The sequence below is a fragment of the Sarcophilus harrisii genome, chromosome 4 (genome assembly GCF_902635505.1).
Source record: "Sarcophilus harrisii chromosome 4, mSarHar1.11, whole genome shotgun sequence".
In the NCBI taxonomy this organism is placed as follows: domain Eukaryota; kingdom Metazoa; phylum Chordata; class Mammalia; order Dasyuromorphia; family Dasyuridae; genus Sarcophilus; species Sarcophilus harrisii.
The window spans coordinates 228,669,509-228,695,780 of record NC_045429.1 but is presented as its reverse complement, the minus strand read 5'-3'; the positions used below and the strand labels follow the sequence as shown (position 1 = coordinate 228,695,780).

Below are 26,272 nucleotides of genomic sequence, written 5' to 3'. Positions count from 1 at the left end.
AGTGGCACCTCACAAAAAGCTGACTAGGGCTGTTATTTTAAAATATTTCTCCATCACTAAGATTTTGAAACAGTTTTTAAAATATATGGCAATATATTTTATTCTAAAGTCTTACTGAAAACCAAAATAAGTCTGAACTACATGGATTTGGGGCATTATTAAGATCAGAATCTTATGCTGTAAAAGCATTTTCCTAAAATGCAAGTTCAAAACTTGACCTCAATGTGTGTAATACTATCATTATTATTTGCTAATCTATAATCTTGAGGCATATACATGGTGAGGGCACAAAAGTATCCTTCCCCAATAAAACTTAGATTTCCTAATCAGGATGAAACTCTACCATTATAAGGCTCATTAAAGCTAGGGCCTATGTACTCTTTCCCTGAATTTTTTCTCCCACTTTTAGTTCACACATTTTATCTGAACTTTGGTAGTCTAGCAAACAATGCTAATAAAGAAAACCAAAGATGGCTGACCTATTGAAAAAGCTCTTTCCTAATTAAAATTGATAGTGAACATGATTAAAGGGCTTACAAAGATTCTTCTTGGGGAAAAAAAAGTTTTGTTTAACTCTCTTTTCAACTAGCTCTAGGAAGGAACATCAGTAGATGTTCTTCAGAAAGTCATTCATTAACTTCTGATAACATATGGGCATAATGGAGGTTAACAATAAGGTGGATTGCACAAAATTAAGCATTCTCTCTGCTGCTCTGTTGGTTATAGTTCAGATGCTGAGGTTGCCTGACAAGACAGTTGAAGAGAAGGGCATCCTGACGTTGCCCCTACTTACTGAAGCAATCTTGCCTGTCTACCTCAAAGTGGGAATCCTGACAAAGTGCTATTTAGAAGCCTCATCACTTAGTTTGATCAGTAGAAAGGACTCCTTTCACCAATTATTCCTTTCCTTCATAAAGGAAAACTGACTATGTTAAGTATTATGATGATGACAGATGTCAAGATGGTAGAAGGCTAACAAAGTGGAACCTGAATAGATGAATGAAGTCTCCAAAGCCATAAAATTTGAGCTAATTTAAGAGACTATATATATATATATATATATATATATATATATTTATCAGTTAAGGAGGGGGAAAAAAGAAAAAATCAAGAAGAAAAAATTTAAGCCTATTTCATTCAAAATAAACTTTACTCTTGGCAAATTTTAAAATGACATCACATAGCTATTTTGTATAAATTACTTTTGCTTGGGCTAACTATTTCCACTGTTATTTGACTACTTAGATAACTCCTAAATAAGGAATTTCTGAATATCTCAATTGGGTAAATTCTTTATAATAAATACTATATTTAGGTGTTTTAGTAATATTTACAATTTGAAAAATATGTATAGTCATCTCAGCAGTACTTCTTCAATTTCTTCTTCCAAAGAATCAACTGCCTTTACTGCTGGTCGGTTGTTTGTGTGTTTTAACCGGTGTCTGGGGTTAAAATTTCGCTCTTCACTGAAGAAAAAATCATCATCTTCATCTTGTCCTTTGCCTCTGCTACCTTTTTCATTGAGGAGTACATTTAGATGGTCAAAGTCTCCTTTATTATTAGTCAGAAATTCAGAGGTAGTATTTTTAGTAGAAATGGCGCTGTTGGCACGAGCACCAAATAGTTGCTCCATGAGATTAGTTTTTTTCTCCTCTTTTATACTTAAATCTCCACTATCTTTAGTGCTTCTTGACAAATCTACAATGCCACCTTTCTGATTAAACACACTCGATCTCCCTGACGTTTTCCCAAAAGAAGGCACATAACTACCAAATGTGAAATCAGTGGTTGGGCTCCAAATATTTCTTTTTTTCTGATCATCATTAAATGTGGTTGTGTAATCTCCATCTTGACGCCCACTGAATAATAATCTGTCAGTGGCTTCTGAGAACCTGAAACTTTGGGATCTTTTCTCTGGAGAGAGTAATTTTGGGTGTGACCCTCTTAAGTTCAGGGAGGTTTGTATTTCTCTATCAATTTCATCCAATTTAGCAAGTAAAATCTCTCTCTTAAGTCTGTCTTCTTCTTCATCTTCAGACTTCTGATCCTTTAAATTTTCAATCTCGAAAATTGATGTTTCCATTATAGGTTTTTCTTCTTTCTTTGTTAAAAGCATATTTTCTGTTTGATTTTTAAGGTACTCTTTTGCCCAATCTACATGGAATCAAATGATAAAACAAAAACGAGAATAAGTTTCAAAGAGTTATAAACTATTAACAAATAGGCTCAAATATCATTATTTTAATCTGTAACTAACTTCTTTCAGCTTCACCACATCTACCATTATTTCTCAACTCAGTATTATGGTTTGAAATAATATTCTCTAACAAATAAACTAAAAAAGTCATTTTAACATCTAGAATTTCAGTGCTGTAGATGTTGTGTCACAGTTCTCTTTTTATATCCTGACCCAGTTTTCCCAATTGTCCTATTTAGTTACTCTGCCTCAGATTATAACCATTCCCTCTTAATGTTTGATAGGATAAAGGTCTTATATCTTAGACCATAGGCTATACTTATTCCTTCTTAATGTTTGATGGGATAAAGGTCTATAAAGACCATTTTAGATGTCATTAGAATATCAGGAGTCTCTCTAGTACCTCCCATTATATCATCCTAGGTGCTTCCCCCCATTAGGTCATCCCCATCCAGGTACCTCCCCATTATGTCATTGTTTTTGTTACCCTATAAAAGAATCTTCTATCTGACATTCACTGCTGGACTCTTTGAGATGATAGTCTCATTCAGTCCTGGGACCAACCATAGATCCATTTGGTCTCAGTAAATCTCTCCATTAAATAAATTATTAAATTGTTCTCAAATCTCTATCTTGCTCAGTTTCTCAGGCACTACATTTTAGAGCTCCCCAACTAGATGTTAGAAAATGAGCAGGATTAGAGATAAGAGACTTTTGGGTCTCTGCCTTGGGCATCAGGGTGGCTGCAGATCTGAATTCTTGCCCTGGAGAGGCTGGGGGCCCCCAGAGCCTCCAGGAAAGAGAGCAGTTTCTAGCCACAACAGCCTGATGATGGTAAACATCCCCATTTTGGCCACAGGAGAGTAAGGCTGTTGGGGTACCTTTTGGGGTACCATCTTAAGACCTGTTCTCTTCTGTCTGTATAAGACTTATTCCGTTCTGCATGCTAGCATCTGGATTCCAAGAATTATGAAATGCTGACGGGCATAAATTCTGGGAGTAGGGTCTTCTGGACGCAGGGGACCCTACCTGGTGCCCCAAGACACATCTGTGCCAATTGGCCCAACTCTGGGCATTCCAGAGTATAAATCTGGGTGTCTTTTTTAAGACACCATCTGGCTTAAAAAAAAAAAAAAAAAAAAAAAGGCTCCATTTGAATTATGGGAGGGAAGATTGGAACCGCCATCTTCCCTCAAGGGCTATTTTTTCCAGATAGCCCCTGGTCTGTGTTAAATGTTTTGATTGCGCAGTCTATGTGTGTTCTGTGTTCTGTGTGATTTGTTTGTCTGTTTTGTTAATTTAAGAGCTCTGTTAAGTTTAAGAACAATGGTCAAATTTGGGAATTAGTTATTTCAATGTACTTAGTATAATTCTGAACTCCAGCTGGAGAAAACATTTGATTAGGAATTTTAGGATGATTCTAAATTTGGGAAAGAATTTTACTAGTTTGCTTTTGCATGCCAGGTTTGTTCTGAGTATTCTTTTGGGCAGTTTTAAAATTGTGGGAAATAATTTTACTGTTGCCTATGCTGGCTAGATTGAGTTATCTTTAAGTATAAGATCTTAAAAGAACAATAGCTTGTTAAAGAAGTTCTGTTAACTTGCCTCTAAGGGGTCATGTGTCTCTAATTAGGTAAACTATGTAGCAAAAAAGATCTGACTTTTTTGAGGGCTTCAACTCTGCCCAAGTTAGAGCTTGGGAAAAGTCCATTGGGAATAATGGCCACATGGGGCCAGAGGGAGAGAAAGAAAAACTATGCTGTTTAGTAAAATTCATTATTTGAAATATGATAGGAAAAGCAGTTTTGTATTATTGGGAATTTAAAGCTGTATTTTGGATCAGAGTTTGTTACCTATATAATAACATTGTAAGTTATGCTTTAAATCCAACCCTGCTGGACATATATATGGGTTTTATGGAATCTTCCCCCTCTCCTCCCAATGATTTCTGCTACTTTAAAGGTTGGGTGGGGTAAGGATCTTTTGTCTTCAAAGGTGAAGATTAAACTCACCCCTCACTGCTCTCTGCTACTTCAGCTATGGAGTACCTAGTTAATCTGGGTTCCAGTTTAGTTCGATTTCCCTCCCCACCTCTTTAGAGGTAGAGTCGGGGAAAGGGCAGTCATGTGGAATCCTCTCCTCCCCCCTCCCTCTAAACTGTTCCAGACGTTTTTGGTTCTTGGCTAAAAGGAGCAAACTGATTTGTATAAATATAAGATTATGGTAAATATCTGTTTAAGATTTATCTGAAACTTTGGTTAATGGGAATTGTTATTGGAGGTAAAAGTTCTTGAGTTTGTAGTTAATGTCACTGCATTTTTTCCTCCTGTAACTGATTTCTATAATCAGAACAATGGTCAATAAGAAACTGTTAATGCAATTCAATTATGTCATACCTTGCTGTTTTCAATCTGATTATCTGCAATCATTATACCCTAAAGACTTGAGCAAATAAGTATTTAGTCTGATCATCTATCTGTTACTAGATATTGTGTCTGGATATTCAAGTTTTTTTTAAGGTTTATAACTAATGGGAGGCCACATCTTGTAGCACTCCTTGGGGACCAGTCTTTCTATCTCAGACTCTGTTACTCTTTGTTACTCTCAGACTTTCTATCTCTTCTTTGTTATATTTGTTTTTGTTTCTAGATTTGGTCTAATTACAGATATACTGACTTACTCCTGGGACCTAGAGCCGAGCTTTGATTGTCAAGCATGCCATACCATACCCATCCCCCTCCCTGGAGTGAGCATCTCCGTCCATCTTCAGCAGGAAGCAGTTTGAGAAAACCATCGCCCCTGTTCCTGATGTAATTTGGGCTGATATGGGGGAGTGGGAAAGTGGCTGAATTGTTAGAATTGTTATGGGCTGAATTGTTTTAACTGTATTACTATGTTTAAGACTTGGGATAACTATTGCTGTTATGTTTGAGGGAATTTTAGTCTGTTATGTCTATGATTTATAGTGGGATGGTTATTTGCTAATTCCTTTCAGGGAGGAAGAAATAGGAAATCGGGGAAACTGGTATGTTTTCTTAGGTACTTCTGTCCCACCCCCTATCTTACTAGTTCAGATTTAATTGGAAGTCCTTTAAACAGTCCTTTTCATTTTTTACTTCTTGCTTAAATTTACTGGACTATGATTTGCTGGTTATGTTTTAACTTTGAAATCCCTTATTCAGTTGGAATTGCGCTGGCAGACTCAGTTTTTGGGATTATTTTTTAGAAACAATAAGAAATCAAATACCTGTCTTGGGACTGGCAGTCTCTCTCATCTGTTTCTCCATTCCTGTTACCCCAGGTCCTTAATTAGTATTTCAGCATTCTTAAAAGGACATTACAGTTTGGTATTGAGTCTCTAAAAAGTTTGGGATTTGTCTGCCTTAATTGTCTGCATAATCTGCTCAGAAATCCGATCCTTTCAGCAGCCCTGTCAGTTCCTCTGGGCAGGGACAGGTGGAGCTACTCCAAGTCTCACCCTTCTCTCCTAGAGCGGGTTGCCCTTCTGAATGGGCAGCATAACTGTCTTGAGCCCTTCTGCTCTGTAAGCAGAGGCTGAATCATAAATGACCACAGACCTAACTCACAGTGAACTGTCCATATACTCCCCAACTGCAGAGGATCTGACATGATTGCAATAAGGACCTTTGTGTATTGCTGATTAACTCTGGGGTTATCAGGGAGAGACTTGTCCTTGCCATAAGTCCTTGCATTGTCCCAGCTTTATTTTGATTTTTATTTGCTCTATTTACTTCACATAGTTCACATACTTCAAAATTATGGTGCTAAGACCTTCTAGAGGAAGGTAATTTTCAAAGATTTGAATAGTTAGAAGAGAGAGAGAGTGTGTGGAATGTTTTGCCACAGTTCTCTTTTAATGTCCTGACCAAGTTTCCCCAATTGTCCTATTTAGTTACTCTGCCTCAGGTTATAACCATTCCCTCTTACTGTTTGATAGGATAAATTATATCTTAGACCTTAGACTATACTTATTCCCTCTTAATGTTTGATGGGATAAAGGTCTTTATCCATTTTAGATGTCATTAGAATATCAGGAAAGTCTCCAGTACCTCCGATTATGTCATCCTAGATGACTGCCTCCATTATGTCATCCTCATCCTAGGTTCCTCCCACTCCATTAGGTCATCCCCATCCAGGTACCTCCCCATTATGTCATTGTTCTTATCACCCTATAAAAGAATCTTCTATCTGACATTCACTGCTGGATTCTTTAAGATGATAGTCTCATTCAGTCCTGGGACCAACCATAGATCCATTTGGTCCCAGTAAATCTCTCCATTAAATAAATTATTAAATTGTTCTCAAATTTCTATCTTGCTCAGTTTCTCTGGTATTACATGGGCAAATTAAACAAAATAACAATTGATGTGTCAGTGAAGAGATTTTTCCAAACATGGAAACAAACTCAAGAGTACTATAAATTTTCATGTTATCACTCCATTAAGGTATTCCCCAATTTTAGCCCATTTACATTTTACACGACAGTAACTTCTGACATCAGAAAATCATTCTACAGACAAGCTTGAGGACAAGAAGTGAGTAATTTTTGGTTTATTCTCTTGAAATATGCTTTTCCTCATATTCTAGTTGGATAAGATAGGGACAGGGATTGAACTTGTGATTTCATTGGAATAAGGAACTTCCATTTGAAAAATCTTTCTTTACCAGTGAAGACTAGCACCTTCTCTATAACCTGTAGTCTTAGATAATTGCCTAGAGTAGGATCCAACATGTGGGCTGCCTATGACATTCCCATGAAGCCCACACCAGCTTAAAATAAAATATTTAACCGAACAAATAAAAGTATAATATACAATATAGATAACATTATATTTTAAAATTAAGTCAATATGAATCACATTAGGATCCTTATATAGACCAGTGGCTCTTGCTTCTGAGTTTGACAATACTTGCTTACAGCACTAAGAGATTAAATGATTTGCTCAGGATCACAGAACCAGTATCTGTTGGAACTTGAATATATGGGACTTGAATTTATTTTTCCTGGTTTCAAGGCTGGATTCCTTTCCACTAAGATACTACCTATGCAATTTACTATTAGTTTCACTTATTAGTTTACCATGTGACAGTATCTATGTGTGTGTCAAAAGCTCTAGAAGCAGAGTTTTTATTTCAATACCTTATTTTTAAAATGGGTAGAGAAATGTTAGCATAAATAGGATCTAACTCTGCATAGTTTTTTTATCTCAAAAAAAGGATTTTTTTAAAAAATAAAACTCTTTTTACAAAAAAGCAAAAATAACAGGATATTAAAGGTTTTTCTTCTCTGCGTTCCATCTCCAAGTCATTTTTTTTTACAAAGAAATTAGAATGCAAATTTTAAAATTACCCTTGATTTTCATGTCTTAGTATTTGAAATTTTACTTATTAAATTAGCAAGTTAAATAATTAACACTGTTACAGGTGTCAGTTTAAGAAAGAAATAGGAACAGAAATTGCAGGACTACAAAGACCTACTGTCTCAGCAAATTTAATGCATTACATCAGTGGTCTCTAATCTCTGGCTCTAGGACTTCTGGTGATCATAGAACTACTATAATGGGTTCATGAATCGATGTGTAAACAAAAAATTTTCATTTGGCTCTTTTTTTAGTTCCAAGAATTTATATATAGCATGACTTTGAATAATAAATACACAAACTTACTTTCTGTGGATTGGTTAAAATATATTTTCCATAAATGTATAACTATTTTCAAATATATTTTCAAACATATTTTCAAATATGCTATAATTATTGTTAAAATATTAATTTATTAAAAAACATTACTGAATCGAAGTTTTTTGATGTGTTTTCTTAACTAGCAGATAATATAAAAAAGTACTGGAAAGATCTATAAATAACTAAATTTTAAAAAGGAGTACTCAAAAAAATTGGGAATTACTGCTTTAGATATTTGTTAGCACATCATTTAATAGTACAGAAAACAAGGACTAATGCTTGTTTGAGACATAGTGTTAAGGTAATAAATATAGCATTAACTCCTAAATAATGAGTTTTAGTGAACATATGTAGGATAGGACTCATAAACAGATACAAATATCGCTTCCATTCATCTTTTTCTCAAGGTGACATTCATATACAGTGAATTTTATCACCTTTCTGAGGATGGGATGTGTGTGTGTCTGTGAGATACTGAATTCAAAGGTACTCTGATCCTTTACAGTAAGGCATGATTACATTCAAACCAACCAAGAGGATGTTTTTTTTTTTTAAACAATTTATTTTGTGCTAATGTTTTATAACTCTCAAAAAGCTCCTGAATAACATACATCTAATTCTACCTATTCTATTCCTCGTTTTGTCCTCTTATAATAGAGAAAAAAAAAAAAAAACACTTTCCTGCAGTATCCTTTCATTTATATTTTTTTAAAAAAGCTTTTCTTTAGGTTTCTTTCTAATACAACCAGATTTAAGTTTCTTTAACCTTTCTTTTCAAAGGAATGACTTTCTAAAATTTTCATTATTTTCATTCCTTCCCTCTGCTTCTAATACTGTGCTTCTATTACAGCCCTCAATATTGAAAATGGATATTGAATTAAAATTCTAACTAGTGATGTATATATAGGGCAGAAATACATGTATGACATATAATTAGAAAAACCCTAATTTCTACCTTCAAATTCAGTTCCTTGATTTTCTTTCACTTTAGTTTCTACCCTAGTCCACTTAGAGTTTAATTTCTAGTTCACTAGAAACTTTAAACTTTGAATTTAGTTCAGTACTTCACTAATTAACACAGTTGTACTTCTTTTCAGCTGTGGTTCTTGGGGTTTCTACAAAATGGATAAGATTGGGAGCATCCTAAAAAGCTGCTAATAAGATTACTTAATAGGTGTTTGCTGATATCAATAATGAGTGAACTTTTAAGGAGCAAATGTACTGCTGCACTTAAGTCTGACCATATTCCAAACAACTGTTAATAGCTTTAAGTTTTGAGTTACTTCTAAAATCATTTTAATCCTGGGGCTAGAGCATTTATATTTTGAAAAATTACCATTCAAAATGACCATAACCATGCATGATTTATCTGATGTTTCTACAGTTCTGACTTTTTGGCTCAGAGCTGTTCACTTAAGCATCATGGATTAGTTCTTTATATTGAACAACATTTCAGCTTCCTTTTTTCTTTTTTTTTTTCTCTCCATATTACAAGTAGTTACTAAAGAAATGATTTTAATTTCTACTTTCTTTATATTGTTCCTACTATTCATATTAGCTATAAATTAATATTATCTTCCCTTCATTCCGATTTTGTAAAACCTTATATAAAAAAAGAAAGATATAGAAAATAAAAATTTCCATAAGGAATATTCTTCTTTTTTAAGTAGTTTAATTTTCTTACCCTCTTTAAGATTGTCAGTTCTTTTATTTAAAAGATATAGTTCTTCATCTTTTGTAAGTTTTTCTTCTCTTTCTGAACTTGGAGACTCAGCTTCTCTTTCATCCTTTAGGTCTCCCTGTTTCAATTAATCAATAACAAATAGTTATTTAAAAAAAAAATAAAGCCTACTAAAAATGTGGAAAATCTTTCCTTATGATAACAAATATAATTTCTGCTATTATCATAGGAAATATTAAAATCTAACATATCTAAATACATAATTAAGGAGACCAAATCTCATAAATGACTTCTACTGCTCTAAGCAAGTTAAAAATTAGTAAAATTTCTAATTATACAGAAAGAATACCTAGAGGCATTTAATAAGAAAGCTTAGCAGATTTCAACAGCAGAAGACATATGTACTAGAGTGTTTCAAAATTAGATTAGTAGCTGAACATGTGAAGGAATAAATAATAAAAATTCCAGAACTAGGCTTTAAATCAAAACCAATCTGATTTTAATTGGTTATCTAAGTCCTAGGCCAAGCCCATTTGCTCATTGTTCCAGTCCTGACTGATTCAAATTGAGGTCATTTCTGCTTTGGCCAGAAACTCTGAGGGTCTTCCTCTCCCAGATTCATTTATTTATTTAGATGGCTTTTTGGACTAGGTTAAAGAAAAAGATTCTTCATCTCAATTGCTACCAACCTCAATTACTGAATGGGCATTGCCTCAGTCAAACTAAGACCTGATGAAGACCTTAGTTTAAAAAGGCCAATATCTCCCACTGCATCCTGGGCCATCTCTAATCATCTTCTAATCTAATCTAATCTAATCTAATCTAATCTAATCTAATCTAATCTAATCTAATCTAATCTGTGTCTGACCACTGAATCAAGACAGCTCTGGACGGGAAAGTGAGGCAGGAGACCTTGCACAGCTCTCTCTCATAAAAATCCAATTCACTTGCCTGTAATGGCATCACTCCCTGAAGTCATGGTCCTCTTCCAAAATGAAGGACAAACTACTACAATATTCCACTTAACCTGCACTCAGGCATATATAGAGGCAGCGGAAAATATAGCTTCCCTAAGCACTCTTTAGGTTTAAAGAAAACCTAAAGGCCTGTCATTCTAAAGCATTCAGACATTACTTACACCAAATCCCTCATCCCCCAACCAAACAACTTAGAGAAGTCACACTGACAAGGTGGGTCTAATTTTACTTCATTAGTTGTGTGATCTAAAAGGCAACTAAGATTTATATTTTTACCAAGCTTTAAAGGTGGTTAATTTAACAATTTAGCAAAAGTTCAATTGATTTTAACAAGCACCTCTAGTTTCTAACTTTATGAATTGATTTTTAAAATATGTATGTATATTCCATGTGGCCTTCTTAAGTTTTCTGCTTCCTAGATTCACTATGGAGGAAAGATTTTTTTTCCCCTTTAGAATTTATATTCTTTAGCTTAAAGCTAGTGATAAATTTAGCCTCTGTATTCATTTTGAAGCATCCCTTAGTATGTTGAGCATTAGGTGATGATATCAATTAAAGATATTTAGTTGGAAAAGCAAATTCTCAAGATTTCGAGAGCAATGATTAAGGAGTTTAGCAATTAGTCATTTTAAGATAAAAATTCTAAGACATTGGAGATAATATCAGAAACTTACTCCATTCTGAAAGGGAGTGAAAAAAAAATTAGAAAAATTAGGTAAATAGCAAATTTTTGCTAATTCTTCCTTGTCTCCTATTTGTCTGGAATTCCCTTCTGCTGAAATGGGAAAGCACCCCAGAAGGTCCTAAGGGCATCTCAGTTGTGGGGATTGCTAACAAGATTGACATTGTCAAGTTTCCTGTTTGCTAATCCCTCTCATCTCAGATCAGATTAAGAAAGGAGAATGTTAAAGAATGTAAGGAAACTTAAATTCTGCCTCACCTGTAAAAGTGGAGGAAGCAGGAACAATTGTGGGGACACCACACACCTTGCCCAAACACCCCACCAACCCAACTTTGGGGAATGGGGATGGAGTGGGGACAGGCTCCATGGTCAGCATTCCCTGAGCCCTGGCACTTGAAACAGTCATCAAAAGGAAATCTTGGCACCAGTCACCTTCAGTCAGCCTTCGTCAGGTTCTGTCCAACAACTGCCTGGGAAGAATCTGGGTGACCCTAACAGCACTCAGCATGGCAGTGTGAGGTGAGAAAGCCAGTCAGCCTCTGCATTTGGGTAGCCCACCATTCTCTGTTTCAGCCGTGGATGCGTATTAGCTATGTAATTTGTGGCAAATTATTTTATCTCTGCCCAGTTTTATGATTTGTAAAGAGAAATCACAATGACTGTTGTTATGAAGATCACATGATTGCAAAAGTGCATAGCATAAAACAAATGCTATATGAATGTTAACTGCTTTATTGGATGTTTAATAACTTTATATGGGTTTTTAGATATGATTAACATACAGTATCAATGCTGAAATAAATGATTTCTCTGTGTGTGCATGTAGAATAATTTGGAAGCACATTTGACTAAATTATGTCCTCCCCAGGACTAGGAGGATAGTGCATAGAGGAAAGAGAGTCTTTTTCTTCCCCTTTCCCTCCCTTCCCAGACTGCAGCAGGGATACACAGACGAAGGGGTGAAAGGGAGAAAAAGAAAATATGCTCAAGTTCAATAAAATTTGTTATTTAAGCTATGATAATAAAAACAGTTTTAAAGAAATTCTAATCAAAATCCACTAAAGAGATAAGTAAATTGTAATTTATTTGCATGGATAGTGTTAATAGAAGATTTAAGCAGCTCACTTCTGCTTTTGAGTTATCAGTCAGATTTCTGAGACTGTCAGTAAAAACTGGTAACCTTAACCCTTTCTTGCCTCACAAAAGAGAAATGGTTTAAAAACCAAATGGCAATTCAGTTTGTCTGCAACATTTAATTAGAATGTAGAGAATCTCAGGAACTAAAGTTAACTCCATTTTAAAATCTTCTTTCTATCTCAATTTTAATAATTCTTATTTTCTCACTAAAATAAAAGGGAAACTTATTTAAGGGAATAGAAATCCTCCCTGAGAACTTTCAAAACTACAATAACTTGGGGACAGAATAAACTAAACAATTAACAGAACGGGGAAAGTTTATTTAGTCTTGCTAATTCCACTTTGTAATGTTTTATAAATGTAATTTGTGTGGGATGAACTGAATGAAGACCCTCTCATGGGAATATGACCTAATTATGAGCTGAGACTTTATAATAACAAGTTGACTTACAGCTAAAAAGCTGCAAGGGTTCAATTCCCATTTCTCACCACCTCTAGATAAGCATTTAAATACTTCCTTTAAAGGTAATGATGGATTTGAATTCTCTCACCTAGGATATCTGCTTGCATAGCAGTTTTCTAGGGAAATTTAAATTTAGAGTTTACTATTGACTTGTATTCTTTTGTTTCTGGGATAGATTTCTGGATTTAGGGTATAAACCTAGACTCCTCCAAACAATGGGAGAAAAAGTCAAAGTGTTCCATTTAATTTTGTTTTAGAGGTTTTTTTTTTTTTTTGCATTCCTTTTACTGACAAACATCTTGTCAGAAGGGAGATGCCCTTTCTTGCAAGATCATAATAAACCCCTTTTTATTTTTTCTTACTCTGAGAGTTTCTGATTTTTGTGAATGATAATGTCCCCCACACAGTTTGGGGGCTTATTCTGGGTTATTTCCTGTTCATGAGGAGTCTCTCAGGTACCGAATCCTTGGGCAGACCTGCTTTTCTCCAATGGTTCTTAAATTTGGCTCAGGAACTTCTGCTCCAATCAAGTAAACTCCAGAAGAGAGACCCTCGGAGAAAGCAAAAACTGAAGTAGGCTAGCAAAGACAGAGGATTAATTGGGGCCAGGAGATAAACCAGCTGAGAGAAGTTTGAAGTCAGTCAGTTAAGTTATGCAGCAGAGCCTAGATGAGCAAGAACCTGAGTGACTGGGAACGGGAGAATTAGGTGGTTAGAGTCTGTAAAAGACTCCCAATTCCGTTTGCTATTGGGAAAATCCTAGACGGGTTGAGTCTGTAAGGAGTCTCCCAATTTTTTTTTGCTAAGAACGGGTGAGTCCTCCATTAAAAAAAGAATAAGACACTGTGAACCTTGGCAAAGGAAAGTAGCTGGTTCTAAACCTATCTAAGGATCAGAGGAAGATAGCTCTTTAGGAAGAGTTGAGATGAAGTACCCAAATGAATAGGGACTATTTACTGTTTTTGGGCAGATGCTCTGCTCACTCTGAGAAACTATACATCCCCTGAAGGTTGGGTGTGAATTCAAAGGAGCCTTCCATATGGCCAACTAGCTCCTAAGACTTTGGCTCCAGAACTCTCCTAGCAGCTTCCACTCCAAGGTGAGGCAGAGAAAGGGAGCTTGATTCATTTAGAAAAGAGTTTGCCTTTTGTGTGTGTGTTATGAGCCTGTGTTCTGTTTCTCAGTCAGCCGAATTACAAAGGGAAAGATCTAGCTATTTGGGATTTTAAAAGTGCTTGTTTTGTACATAAGTGACTTATGCAAATAACTTTTAGCTAGAGACAGGAAAGACTAGTTCTGAAATAGGGAAAAGTTTTTAACTGCCACACCAAAAAGGGGGGGAAAAAAGACATATTTCTTTGGATTTAGAACTGGCCAATTTGAGTCTACAGAAATAGTTAAAATTTTCAGAACTGTTAAAAACATTTTAGCAGATTCAGGGGGTTTTGAGACTAAAGTTTTAAAATTTAAGTTAGGCTAATTTACATGATTAAAAGCCTTAAAACTTGAGGCTTACAGGGAACCAAAAAAAACAAAAACAAAAACAAAAACAAAACAAAAAAAACATTCCTCTCTGGGATTTTCCTAGCTTCTCAGGTTTATGGAATCTACTCTGGCTAGTCTCAAAAACCCCAGCCCTGGAGCCGAAGCCCTAAGATGCGATTAATAAAATTTGCTATTAGAGATAAAAATCTGTTGGGACTGTAATTGATATTCTTTTGAGTTTTGAACTTGATTACCTGATCATTAAGCCAGTAAACAGGGAAATGTCATAAATTAGGTGGATGTCTTATCTGGGCAAGAACTAAGAGGACACCTTTAGCCTCTGCTCAAGATCAGATCCTTTTGACTCAATTTCCCAATTCTATTCCTTTGTTTCCCACCTGATTATTCCTGAGTCTGGCTATGAAGTAGAATTGTTATTGCATGATTGGTTGTCAGACAGAGTTATGCTTTCTCCTGTCATGTATATGCTCTCAGGCCAAAGCCTGAAGGACGACCTGTTTTGACACTATTATCATCATGCCCCTGATTTTTCCTCTTATAGCAAATTTCTATAATCAGAGCAAGTCATCAGTAGGTCAGGAACACAATACAAGTATGTAGATGATATTTTGATCTGTAGCTCTACCCTGGAAGATTCTCTGGCTGCTACCATAAAATTTTTTAACTTTCTGGCCTCCTGGGGTGATAGTTTCTTTGTTTGAAGACCCACAATGCCTATATCAGTCGGTTAAGTATTTGGGCATGAATTAACTCCTATCTCCCTTTTGCTCACTGCAGAGAGGAACCAGACAATCCTATCACTACCTGAACCTTCCTCAAAGAAAGAACTGTGAACTTTCCTGGGGCACGGATAGATTTTGTAGACTTAAAGAAACTTGGTCTTTGGAGTGACCTCCTTTTCTTAGAACAGTGGCTGCCACAGCCCTTCTAATTGAGTAAGCCTCTCAACTCACCTTAAGCCAACCATTGGAGATTCTAACTCCCCACTCCAAGGTTTAGAGCATCTTTGCCCTCACCAGAGCTTTAGAATTGAGGAAAGGAATGAGAGAACATCTGTACTGATTCCAAATATGCCTTTCATGTTTTGCATGCTTGGGATATGAAAGAAAGGGGACTTCTGATAGCAAAAAAGACTTCCCCTATTAAGTACGCAGAACAAATTCTACAATTACTGCAAGCTGTCTACAGACCTAGAGAAGTTTCTATTGTGTCTTGTAAAGGACACCAGAAGGGGGATTTACTTCTGGCCAAGGGAAACAGGCTTACAGATTCAGTTGCCTGTGCTGCTGCCCATTTGCCCCTGACCATGGCTCCTTTAATTCCCCAACTCCCACACTCTCATATAGCTCCTAGAAAAACAAGCCCTTGTTAAAGAAAGGTACACCCTTTCCCTTTTTGGGTGGTTTCAAACATCTTCAGGCCAACTTCTAACCCCAGAGACCAGCCAGTGGAAACTTGGCCTATATCAAGCTACTCACGTGGGGGAAATTAATGCTCTCCAATCCCTTTGGAAACCTATTTTCACCGGTCACAAGCTAAGAGAAACAATTAAAAAAATCTGTCAGGTCTACCCAGTTGTTTCCAAGTAAATCCTGAAAGGGCTTTTAAACTTCCCCCCACCCTGAAGCCCATCCTGAGGAGAAGTATATACATAGGGAAGGACTGGCAGATAGATTTTACACATATGCCCCGTCTCAGGGGCTTCAAACTGCTTTTGGTTTTTGTTGATACCTTTACTAATTGGGTAAAAGTATTCCCTTTTGAGACTTAAAAGGCTCAGAGGTTTTGCTAAAGGAGATCAAATCCATTTAAAATTATCTCTACTCTGCCCGTCATCCTATCTACCCAGTAATTAATGCCTTTTAAACATTATGGTGCTTGCACCCTTGGCCACCTGAGCTCCCTTCATTGTGTATAACACCATACTCTTTGACCAATTGCCCCTACTCCTTTGAGGAAACAAAATCAAGGATTTGGGGGAAATGTTCTTTAGTATTTATCCTAGGAAAAGTTGTCTGGATGTGAGACATTCATGATAGCCTCATCTCCTCCCCCGCCCAAGTTTTCTTCAGGGCCAGCTTCTATGTCCCTTATTAGACTAAAGCAGCTCCAGAAGATGAGACCTTCCTTCCTTTGTCTTAATAAATTTGAGGTTCAAACTGCTTAAGAGAGGAGATGATGAGAGGAAACATAGCAGTGAAGCTCTGACCTTAAGAGTGCTTTTGTTCTAACAATTTGTCTGCCAATGATTCTAAAGTCTGGCTTTAGAACCACGAGATCATTATATACCTCAACGATACTGTATGAGGATGTATTCTGATGGAAGTGGATTTCTTCGACAAAGAGAAGATCTAACTCAGTCTCAATTGATCAAGGATGGACAGAAGCAGCTACAGCCAAAGAAAGAACACTGGGAAATGAATGTAAACTGTTTGCATTTTTGTTTTTCTTCCCGGGTTATTTTTACCTTCTGAATCCAATTCTTCCCGTAAAACAAGAGAACTGTTCGGTTCTGCACACATATATTGTATCTAGGATATACTGTGACATATTTAACATGTATAGGACTGTTTACCATCTGGGGGAGGGAGTGGAGGAGGGAGGGGAAAAATCAGAACAGAAGTGAGTGCAAGGGATAATGTTGTAAAAAATTACCCAATAAAAAGTTATAATTATTTAAAAAATAAAATAAAATAAAAATAAAATGAAGTCTGGCCTTAGGATAGTCCTACAAACATTACTGACTGTCAGATAATCTGCTGGTTGGTGATAACCAAGTTCCTGAAACAATAGTGAATAGACCACTCCTTAGTTCTATCTCTGGGCTACAAAATTAGCATATCAGTGACATGAAGGACTGGATAAATTTGTCATCTTATTCCTGGTTCCTTGCTAAATCCTTTTGGAACTTAAGTCTACTTTTAATTTACAATTATAATAAACTTTGCCCCTTAACTTGAAAATGGGTTTGATGGGGGGAACACTGAAACTGACTTTGGGGGGAAGCCACGGGGAAACTCTTGAGAAACTCTCCTCTGGGAGAGGCCCGCCTCAGGGAATCAAGATAAAGTGGCTTCATTCTGTTATTTTGGTGGGACTAGCTGCACCCTCTATTGAGTTAAAAATTAGTCCAGGACCAAAATGGTGTAATTAGGGAACCAAATAATGCGGTGAGAGTTGGGATGTGAGAATCCCCTTATGGTTGGCTCAGGTTTAACGTGAAAGAATTCACAAACCCGAAATATTAGACTGGCAAAAGAAAATTTATTGCTGGCACTGCAGAAGTCAGCTTTTGCTAGGAAAACTGACTCTGAGTGACAGAGAAATCCTGGCAGAGAGATAAACAGAGGTGTTAACACTGAGAAGAGAATGTCTTCCTAGCAAAAATTGACTTATGTAGTGCCAACAATAAACTTCCTTTTGCCATCATTTTGGTTCCCTGACTGCATCAGGTTCAAGCCTGCAAATTCTTTTGAGATACCTTGCAAAACCAGTTTGCGACCCCAACATTTTGAGGTCTCCTTTTGAGCCTCAACAATTATCTTATTGATTGACTGAAAAGTTCAACTAAATAGGATATATAGAGGTAAAATAGTAAACTGGTTTTGGCTGGAATACTGACTTTCCTACTTCTTACTGGTATGACCTGAGCCACATCCCTTCTCTTTGGACCTCAAATTCCTTATCTCTAATGTTCTTTCTACCTCTAAAATTTTATAAAAATTAAAAACTATTTCCCAATTACAATCATCACCTAAAATGTTATGGTGTTAGTGTGATGCAAATAGTATCAAACTGAAAAATACATTTGCTCAGACATTTAACAAATTTTATCTCCATGGTTTTTTCCAAGATATAGCATAAAACAAAAAACAAAAAAAAATGTAGAAATATGTGACATAGCACAAGAATTGCATAGTCATGTGACACTAAAACCATGTTTTAAAAAATTGTTTTCCAACTTAAATAATTACCTTTCCATTGATGGCCTATATCTTTATTGTTAATCTATCTTGAATGTATTTTTCTCACCAAAAGTTCAGAAGTTTAGAAGACCTGGTTGATCTACTTAACAACCTTGTTGGGTAAAAACAATCCAGGGTACATGGAAGTAGAGAGAAAGATCTATACTTTCCACTCCAATAAACATGAGATTTAAGAGTATCAAGTAGACAGTAGCAAGTTTGTAAAGTCCACAATTATATGAAATGCACTCAAATTTCACTGTATTGAACTATGTAAAGGTACAATCTGTCGAACTTTTTATAAGTAAAAGCATTTTATAATTTTGTCATTTTATTGTACCCACAACTTAATCCTACTGGATATAGTGCAATGTAAACCTACTGTATCCCACTTAATAGTGACTATGAAAAAATCCAGAATGCTTTTTTATTCATCATGTTATTAACATATTAAATTTAAATGTACGCAAGGCTAGGTAATTTAATGGTATGGATAGAACTAAAAAAAATGTCTAATAATATTAGTTGTAGTAAACATTAGAGGCAATGATAGTTACTTAAGAATGTAAATATTCTTCCATTTCACTTAACTTGTTAAATTTATTGGCAAATAATTGGGGATAAAAACTCCTTATAACTGCTTTAATTCCATCTTCACTGGTAATAAATTTATCCTGTATATAAACAGGCAATTTTCTGATGAAGAAATCTAAACAATTTATAGTCATATAAAAAATGTTTTAAATCATTATTGATTAGATAAATGCAGGTTAAAACAACCTTAAGATTACACCTATTTGATTGGCTAAAATGATAGAAGGAGAAAGTGACAAATGTTGAAAATGATATGGAAAAATTGAGACACTAATTCATAGTCAGTAGAATTGTGAAATGATCTAACCATTCTGGAAATCAATATTGAATTAGGTGCAAACCTATAATCTTTGACCCAGCAAGATTACTACTTGGTGTATCTCCAAAAATGATTAAGAAAAAAGATAAAGAACGGTTTTTATTCTAAAATGTTTACAGCAACTCTCTGGTGGCAAAGAACTGGAAATTGCCATGATGTCCATCAATTAGAAAATGTCTGAACAAGTTTTGAACAAGAATGAAATGAGCAGAACCAAAAGAACATCATATATAGTAATAGCAATATTGTTTTAAGAATGATTGTGTGTGAATAAGTTGCTTTATCTATTATGTATACCCAAATTAACTATACAGGACATAAGAAGAAAGATGCTATTTTTATCTAGAAAAAGAGCTGATAAATAAAAGTATGCCTAGAATAATTTTACATATATACCAATTTGTGTCTAATGGTAGCCATCTGTAAGGCATGAGGTACCTCTTAATCTTTCTTCCCCACCCCCTTTTCTCACTGGCAGGGAATAAAAGAAAAGAAAAATAAATTTTTATGATTTCATTGTATACTTGAAAGGAATAGCAAATTATACCTAACAGATCTGTACTTTCCCGTACCATCATCTTTTTTATTGTACTATGGTACTATGTTCCAGAAATGCTTATTTTATTTCATAGATTAAACATAAAATTTTTTAAATTTGCATGAATTTTCCATCATCTGAATATCTCTGAATATCATAAAAATCCTGTGTGATCCAGGTATTATTTGCCCTATTTTACAGAAAAAAAAAAAAAAAAAAAACAACTAAGGCTTGTCACTGGAATATAAGTTTTCCTAATTCCAAATCCATTCCTCAATTCATAATACCACAATGCCCCTCTAGAAATAACTGACATATATAAAGTAATTTGTAAACTGTTCTACATATATTATTTCATTTAAGCCACATAAAAATTTGGGGTGAGAGGTATTATATGTAATGCTTTTATCATTTTTCAAATAAGTTAAACTGAAACTCAGAAACTGAAATGATTTGCCCATTGCTCATGCAGTTAGTAAACACTGATCACATTCTTTAAACCCAGGTGTCTAAGTCAGAAGTATTACCTTGTGGCTCAGAGAGATTTAGTGATTTGTCTAGTGTCATGCAGCTAATTTAAGAAAAAGCCAAGGTAAAGCTCTGAATTTAAGTTTCCTAATTTCAAATTTAGTGATTCCCCCCCCCCCCAAACTATGTAAGTCATCCAAAAATTAGTTGCACAAAAAAATAAGGATTGCAGTTTAATTTTACAAAGCACTTTCTGTAATCACTAGAGGGAATAAGAAAAGTAGTATGGATTTTTAAAACTGGTTCAGAGCTACATTATCTGAAGTAGAGAGACTATGGTTAGACTACAAAAATGCAGTTAAAATTTTAAAGAGGAAAATAGAGCCTAATCCCTATTTAGGGCTAGAAAGCCAGAAGTAATACTGACACTGTTTTTTACATTTCATGAAATTTAACATAGTCTTTATTTTTAGGAAAGAGTAGGGACTAAAGTTTGATTCTAGAACTGTTAAACTCACCAGACTAAGAAATTCCTCTTCTTCTGGTCTGGGTGTGTCTTGAGAAACAAAAGGTAGTGATGATAGGTTGTCTTTGAAATATTCAATGGTTTGAACTCCTTTTGTCCTATGTGGTCTTTTAACACGATGGCTGAAAGATGCTAAAAAAAAAAATTAAACTCTGTTAAAGTTGGTATTCCCCAGGTAATGTACCCATGAAAATACTATGGGGCTTAGACTGGGCCTTAGACTTGGGCCTAGATATGTGATTTCATCAATATAGAGAATCACCAGTGAGTAAATACCTCCCTCTACTCTGCACCACACTGTGGACACCAAATACTCTTCTGCAATACATAACCATAAGAGATCAGTGCCTAAGGCATTAGGCTTCCCAACATTAACAGACTGATAGATATGTCAGATTCAGGATGTGGGCTCTAATCTTCCTCACTTTGAAGATGACTTTTTATCCATTCTACTGTTGCTTGAAATATATTGATAAACCAATGTCTAGAATTTAAAATTATCATTGGGATAAATAGAAAAGTTGAGCATGAGGAAACATTATAATGGAAAAAAAATAACATTTTTTCATATTTTTAAACCAGTATTTTTGATACATACAAAATATTAAATTGCATTAATAAGAATAACATTATTATCCCTTCCCCCACCCCATTTCATGGAACTCTTATTGACATCACACAGAACACCAGGGTTTTGTGAAATAATTTGGTGATGTATGAAACTATTACTCAGAATTCTGTAAAGATAGGCAATTCCATTAGATATTCAGCCCCCAAAGGCTTTTTGGAAGGTATGCTTGGGAGCAGGGGGCAGGGAAAAGGGGGTGTTGGGAATTGTGAAGTGATTAATTCAATTCATATTTTATGCTTTTCAATTTTCAGTGTTGAGAGGGGAAAATATTAAAATTTTTGAAAATAAGGTATGTAAGTTCACTTTGATGAATTTTTGTGAAAAACAGAGAGAAAAGTTAATAAGCCTCCAAAATATAGGAAGAGTATATATATATATATATTATAACACAGAATTTAGGACTTTACTAATAGCAGCAAGAGTTCAACCTTATATTTGAATAGAATTTCAAAATTTCCAAGGACTTTCACATATATTATCTCCTTTGATACAATCCTGTGATGTAGGTAGGACAGACATCTTAACCACATTTTAAAATTAGATAAATTGATTTGCAGAGAAGTTAGGGGCCTTCCTTCTGGTTTTACAATACTTAAGTCAGAGTTTCTTCTTTTTAAGTTGAACTTTAAGGTTTTGACATGGCTTTGTATTCACTTTGGAATTAAGATTTACTCTCATGCCCTGTCTAGTACTATCAATACATAATTAATAATATTAACTGTACCATTTTTTCTTGGAGAAGCATCTTTGTCTTTCTTAGGAGTTCTCTTCAATATGCGGTTAGAATATATATTTTTTACATCCAGTTCTCTCTCTTTTTCCTGAAAATAAAGCCAGCACAATCAGGTGAGGTTTTGAAAACGCTATCAGTTGTTCATAATAAATTCTTTCTAGTCTGGCATTTGGTTTACTTAGGCTCACAATACTCAATACAAGTGAATATTCAAAGAAATGAAAGAAGAGAATATTTCTTCCTTCACCTTCCTCCTCCTCCCCATTATAGATCTCAGGACTTCCAACATCCCCCAATTTTTTTTCCTTGCCCCATGAGCTTATGACACTGGAGTAAATAAACAAGCAGCTCTTCCCAAATTTAAATAAATAGTTCTGTAAGAGAACCAAATATTGAGCTTAGAGGAAATAGTTTTGATTCATAATATCTGTCTAATATAATAGTAACTCAGCAGTCAAAATGATATTTGCAACAATTCTCTAGCAAAAAAAAAAATTCTGTATAGGAATGGTACATTATTCATAAGAATCTAACACATCTATGAAACTGTTAAAAACAGACTAGGTATTTTATTTTTAATATCTTCTAAATTTTCTTAAAGTTGATTATAGTAGCATAGTGTAACAGGGTATTTAACAATTTACTATTATGAGTGCATTACAAGCATTATATTATGAGAATTTTTACTCTCAAGAGCCAAAAATAATGAACATACATATATATCCTAAAATGTCACATAACATACAAAGTACAGCTTTTTCCAAATGAAAATATAGCAATTACTACTAAAAAGTCAAGCAGTTCTAAAGTAATAATATATTTTTAAAAATTACTGCAGTTTAACTTTTTTATGCTCACCCTCAGTTTTTGATATAATGTTTGTAGTTCCCTTTGGAGAATTTTATTTTCATCCTGCACATCATGTGCCCTTTTCTTTTCAGCATGTAGCTGTCGTTGGTAACTGCTAGCATTCAGTTCAAGATTTTTTGACAGCTCCTGTAATATGTGTAAACAGATGAGAAAAAGAACAGTTTATTTCAAAAGGAATCTCTTAGTGAATTACTATTTTTAACATCACCTTAAAGTGGCATATTATATCTGTTGCTTGTCTACCTATACAAATCATCTTGTGTCTACAGGTTGTGGTTCTAAAAGAGATCAGGGAGGAGCTATCCAGATTGAATCAGTTTTGTCTATTTTCTTTTTCTTTAAGAATTTATGTGCAAACATGTTATCAGCCTGAAATTTATATTGTTGGAATAATAGGAAAGACTAACATTGATAAAAGTTTTGTGGGCTAGTAAAAATTTGGGAGGTAGGGAAGAAAAACATTTTGCTGAAGCTATTTTGAAGACCAAAAAAAACCCAAACAAAACCAAGCACGACAATAATACTTTGCATTCAAAATGTACCCAGAGTAACTAAAATAACAGTATTAAATAATGCATAATTAAAATAATAGAAAAGAATTGATTCATATCTTCTAAACTGGTTTAAAATATCAACAAAATAAGTTGCCTTTCTGTTAAAAAAAATTAGAAATATAGTTAACATTCACATTCTTCCTAATTTCCATTTTTCCTTAAGTGAGTAAACTTCCTGATCAGAACTTCCATTTTTTTTTTTAAGGAGACAAAGCAATGGAAGGAGACTCAGTATTAGATCCAGAGAGAAAGAGAAAGAAGTAAAACTGGCAAAGAAAGGGATATTCAGGGAAGGAGTCAAAGAAATAGGAAATTATATCATGAAAGCACACAAGGTGGAAGTTTAAGTGGAAAGATTTTATACAGTATCTAAATCAGGAAGATTTGCTTGCCTTCACTCTTCTAGATTACAAGAAAAATCATTATATATGATTGCATATAACAGATAAAAAAATTAATATCTAGATTGCAGCAAGATATATTTCCTATAAACTATCTTTAAATTTTAGGATAATTTGGACATAAACTAAGCTGAAGAGCAAAAAGCTTCTTTTCAGTTTAAACAATTGCAAAAGGCATCATTAACTACTAATTTGAGAATTTTTCAAGTACTTTGAAAGCAATTACTTATAAAACAAGCTATGTCATTTATGCTTCTATAAGTACTTTCTTTATTGCTCACTGAAGGCCACACACTCATCCCACGAACAATCTTGACTCTGATAATCTCCATTATCAAGACAAAAGAAAATTAAGACTCAAAAAGATACCTGTAAAATAAAATATAAAAAAAAACAATCCCCTTCCCCCCCCATAAAAAAACCTAGAGTTAAGAGTGAGATTCTCCATTAGAATTCTAGCTAAGCCTCAGTTTCCTGATCTATAAATTAAGAGCACTGGACCAGATTATCACCAGAGTTTCTTCATCAATTTTTAAATTGATGATTGGATGAAATGACTTCTAAGATTAGGCAGTCAGTAGGTGTTAGGGGGAAAAAGAAAAGAACAAAATATTCTGAATTCCAAATGACCTATACAGATTTTCATATTTCATCTTAATGTAATCTTCAATTTTTTTAATTTAGAAAGCATGCAATTTAAAACCAACTTACTTTTGAATGATTTTGACAAAAATAATTTTTTATTGACCTTAGTTGGGGCACTATTACAAAAGCCCAGCATTACATTATGAATCAGGTGATCTAGGTTCCTTCTAGTCCCAATTGTGCCACTAACTCACTCTCCTATTAAGTAAGTCAAGCCTCAAACTTCTTGTTCTGTTAAATCATTAGGTTTTATTGGTGTTCTCAAGTCCTGCTTTTAAAAACATGAATAGTCTTCCTCTTTTAGTCTTAAAATTCCAGGATTTAATTAAAAAGGATTTTTACTTTAAGCCCTGGTACAAAGTGATATTTAAGTAACAAACAACTGATGATTAAATTTGTCTGAAGGATAATTTTATAAAATTATTCTATTGTTAGATAGAATCACTTTTAAAACATGCCACCAATAAGAACAAATGCAGTTTTATTAAGACTGAGTGGATTTTTAAATGACAAGGAAATAATAACTCAAATACTCAAATTATAAAATATTTCAAAAATTAGAAACAAAATTCTAAACTGAAATGCTTAAATTGTGCTATTATAAATGTCACATTTTAATTTGTTTGCAGTTCATTTTTACCTTTGGCTATATTTTTCCCACTAAAACATTTGTGAAAACCAAATTTTAGGATATTACTGCCATTTTAAAAATAAGCTTTTCACATACATGCGTTTCAAATCCATCTTACTCAAAAAGATTGAGAGGAAGATCAATTTCAATTAGTAAAAATCATCAGTTTCAAAATATCTTAAAAGGATTTGAGTTCTTAACCTGGGGTCTGTGAACCTGTATTACATTACTGTAACTGTATTTTATGTTATTGTTTTCCTTTGTAATTCTGTGTATTTTGTTTTATGCATTCAAAAATTTTATTTTTAAGAAAGAGATATCTGGACTTACCTAGACTGCCAAAAGAGTCCATGACACACACAAAAAAATCAAAGACCCTCTAATACCATAATTGATGTCAAAAAAAGACCTAATATCTCTTTCTAAATATGTGACGGGGCAGCTACTTGATGCAGTGCATACAGCAAGCACCAGCCTTGAAGTCAGGAAGACCTGAGTTCAAATCTGGCCTCATACTTAATACTTGCTGGCTGTGTGATCCTGGGCAAGTCACTTAATCCCAATTGTCTTGGCAAAACAAAGAAAAGAAAAAGTAAAAATGTGATAAAATGTGGTATCTAAAGTTCTATTACTGAGGTAATAGAAAAAAAAATGACTACCATAATACTCTGTACATTTATCATCAGGTTCCTTATTTTCTTCTAAAGTTTACCTGTAGTGCAATTTTATATTTTTTATCTGTACACAATTATGTGTGAACTAAATAAAAAATGTTTTTAAAAGTTAAAAAAAAGGATTTCAGCTTAATTACTTTTAAGCACCTACAATTATTAAAACTAGATTAGTAAAGTACTATTTAATAGTCCTTAGAAACTCTCATAGTTTAAAAGTATTTAAAATTGCTTAATCACTAGTTTCCAAATAAATGAATATCTGGGTTTGACAACTCTAGTCTTTTAAGCAATGTAAATGATTATTTTTAAAAATCACCATAAAACATCTACGGTTTACTTTGTTAATTTGCTTAGGATCTGAAAGGGACCCTAGGAAAG

General features: G+C 34.3%; 1 protein-coding gene across 7 annotated transcripts in view; it reads right to left on the bottom strand.

The window, feature by feature from the left end:
* Positions 1-26,272, bottom strand: part of LCA5 (lebercilin LCA5) — a 77,436-nt gene that overhangs the window by 23,674 nt on the left and 27,490 nt on the right. For 6 of the 7 annotated variants that reach the window (XR_004233657.1, XR_004233656.1, XR_004233661.1 and 3 more), the window contains 6 exons: positions 22,978-23,115; positions 22,111-22,207; positions 20,748-20,887; positions 15,824-15,880; positions 9,584-9,698; positions 1,335-2,154 (listed from right to left, as the gene is read on the bottom strand). Coding sequence is in view for 1 of the 7 variants with exons in the window: in XM_031964597.1 (XP_031820457.1) it covers positions 1,355-2,154; positions 9,584-9,698; positions 15,824-15,880; positions 20,748-20,887; positions 22,111-22,207; positions 22,978-23,115 (1,347 nt within the window). In the remaining 6 variants the exon portion in view is untranslated. The remainder of the gene's footprint in view (positions 1-1,334; positions 2,155-9,583; positions 9,699-15,823; positions 15,881-20,747; positions 20,888-22,110; positions 22,208-22,977; positions 23,116-26,272) is intronic. The other variant, XR_004233658.1, reaches the window with a different exon arrangement.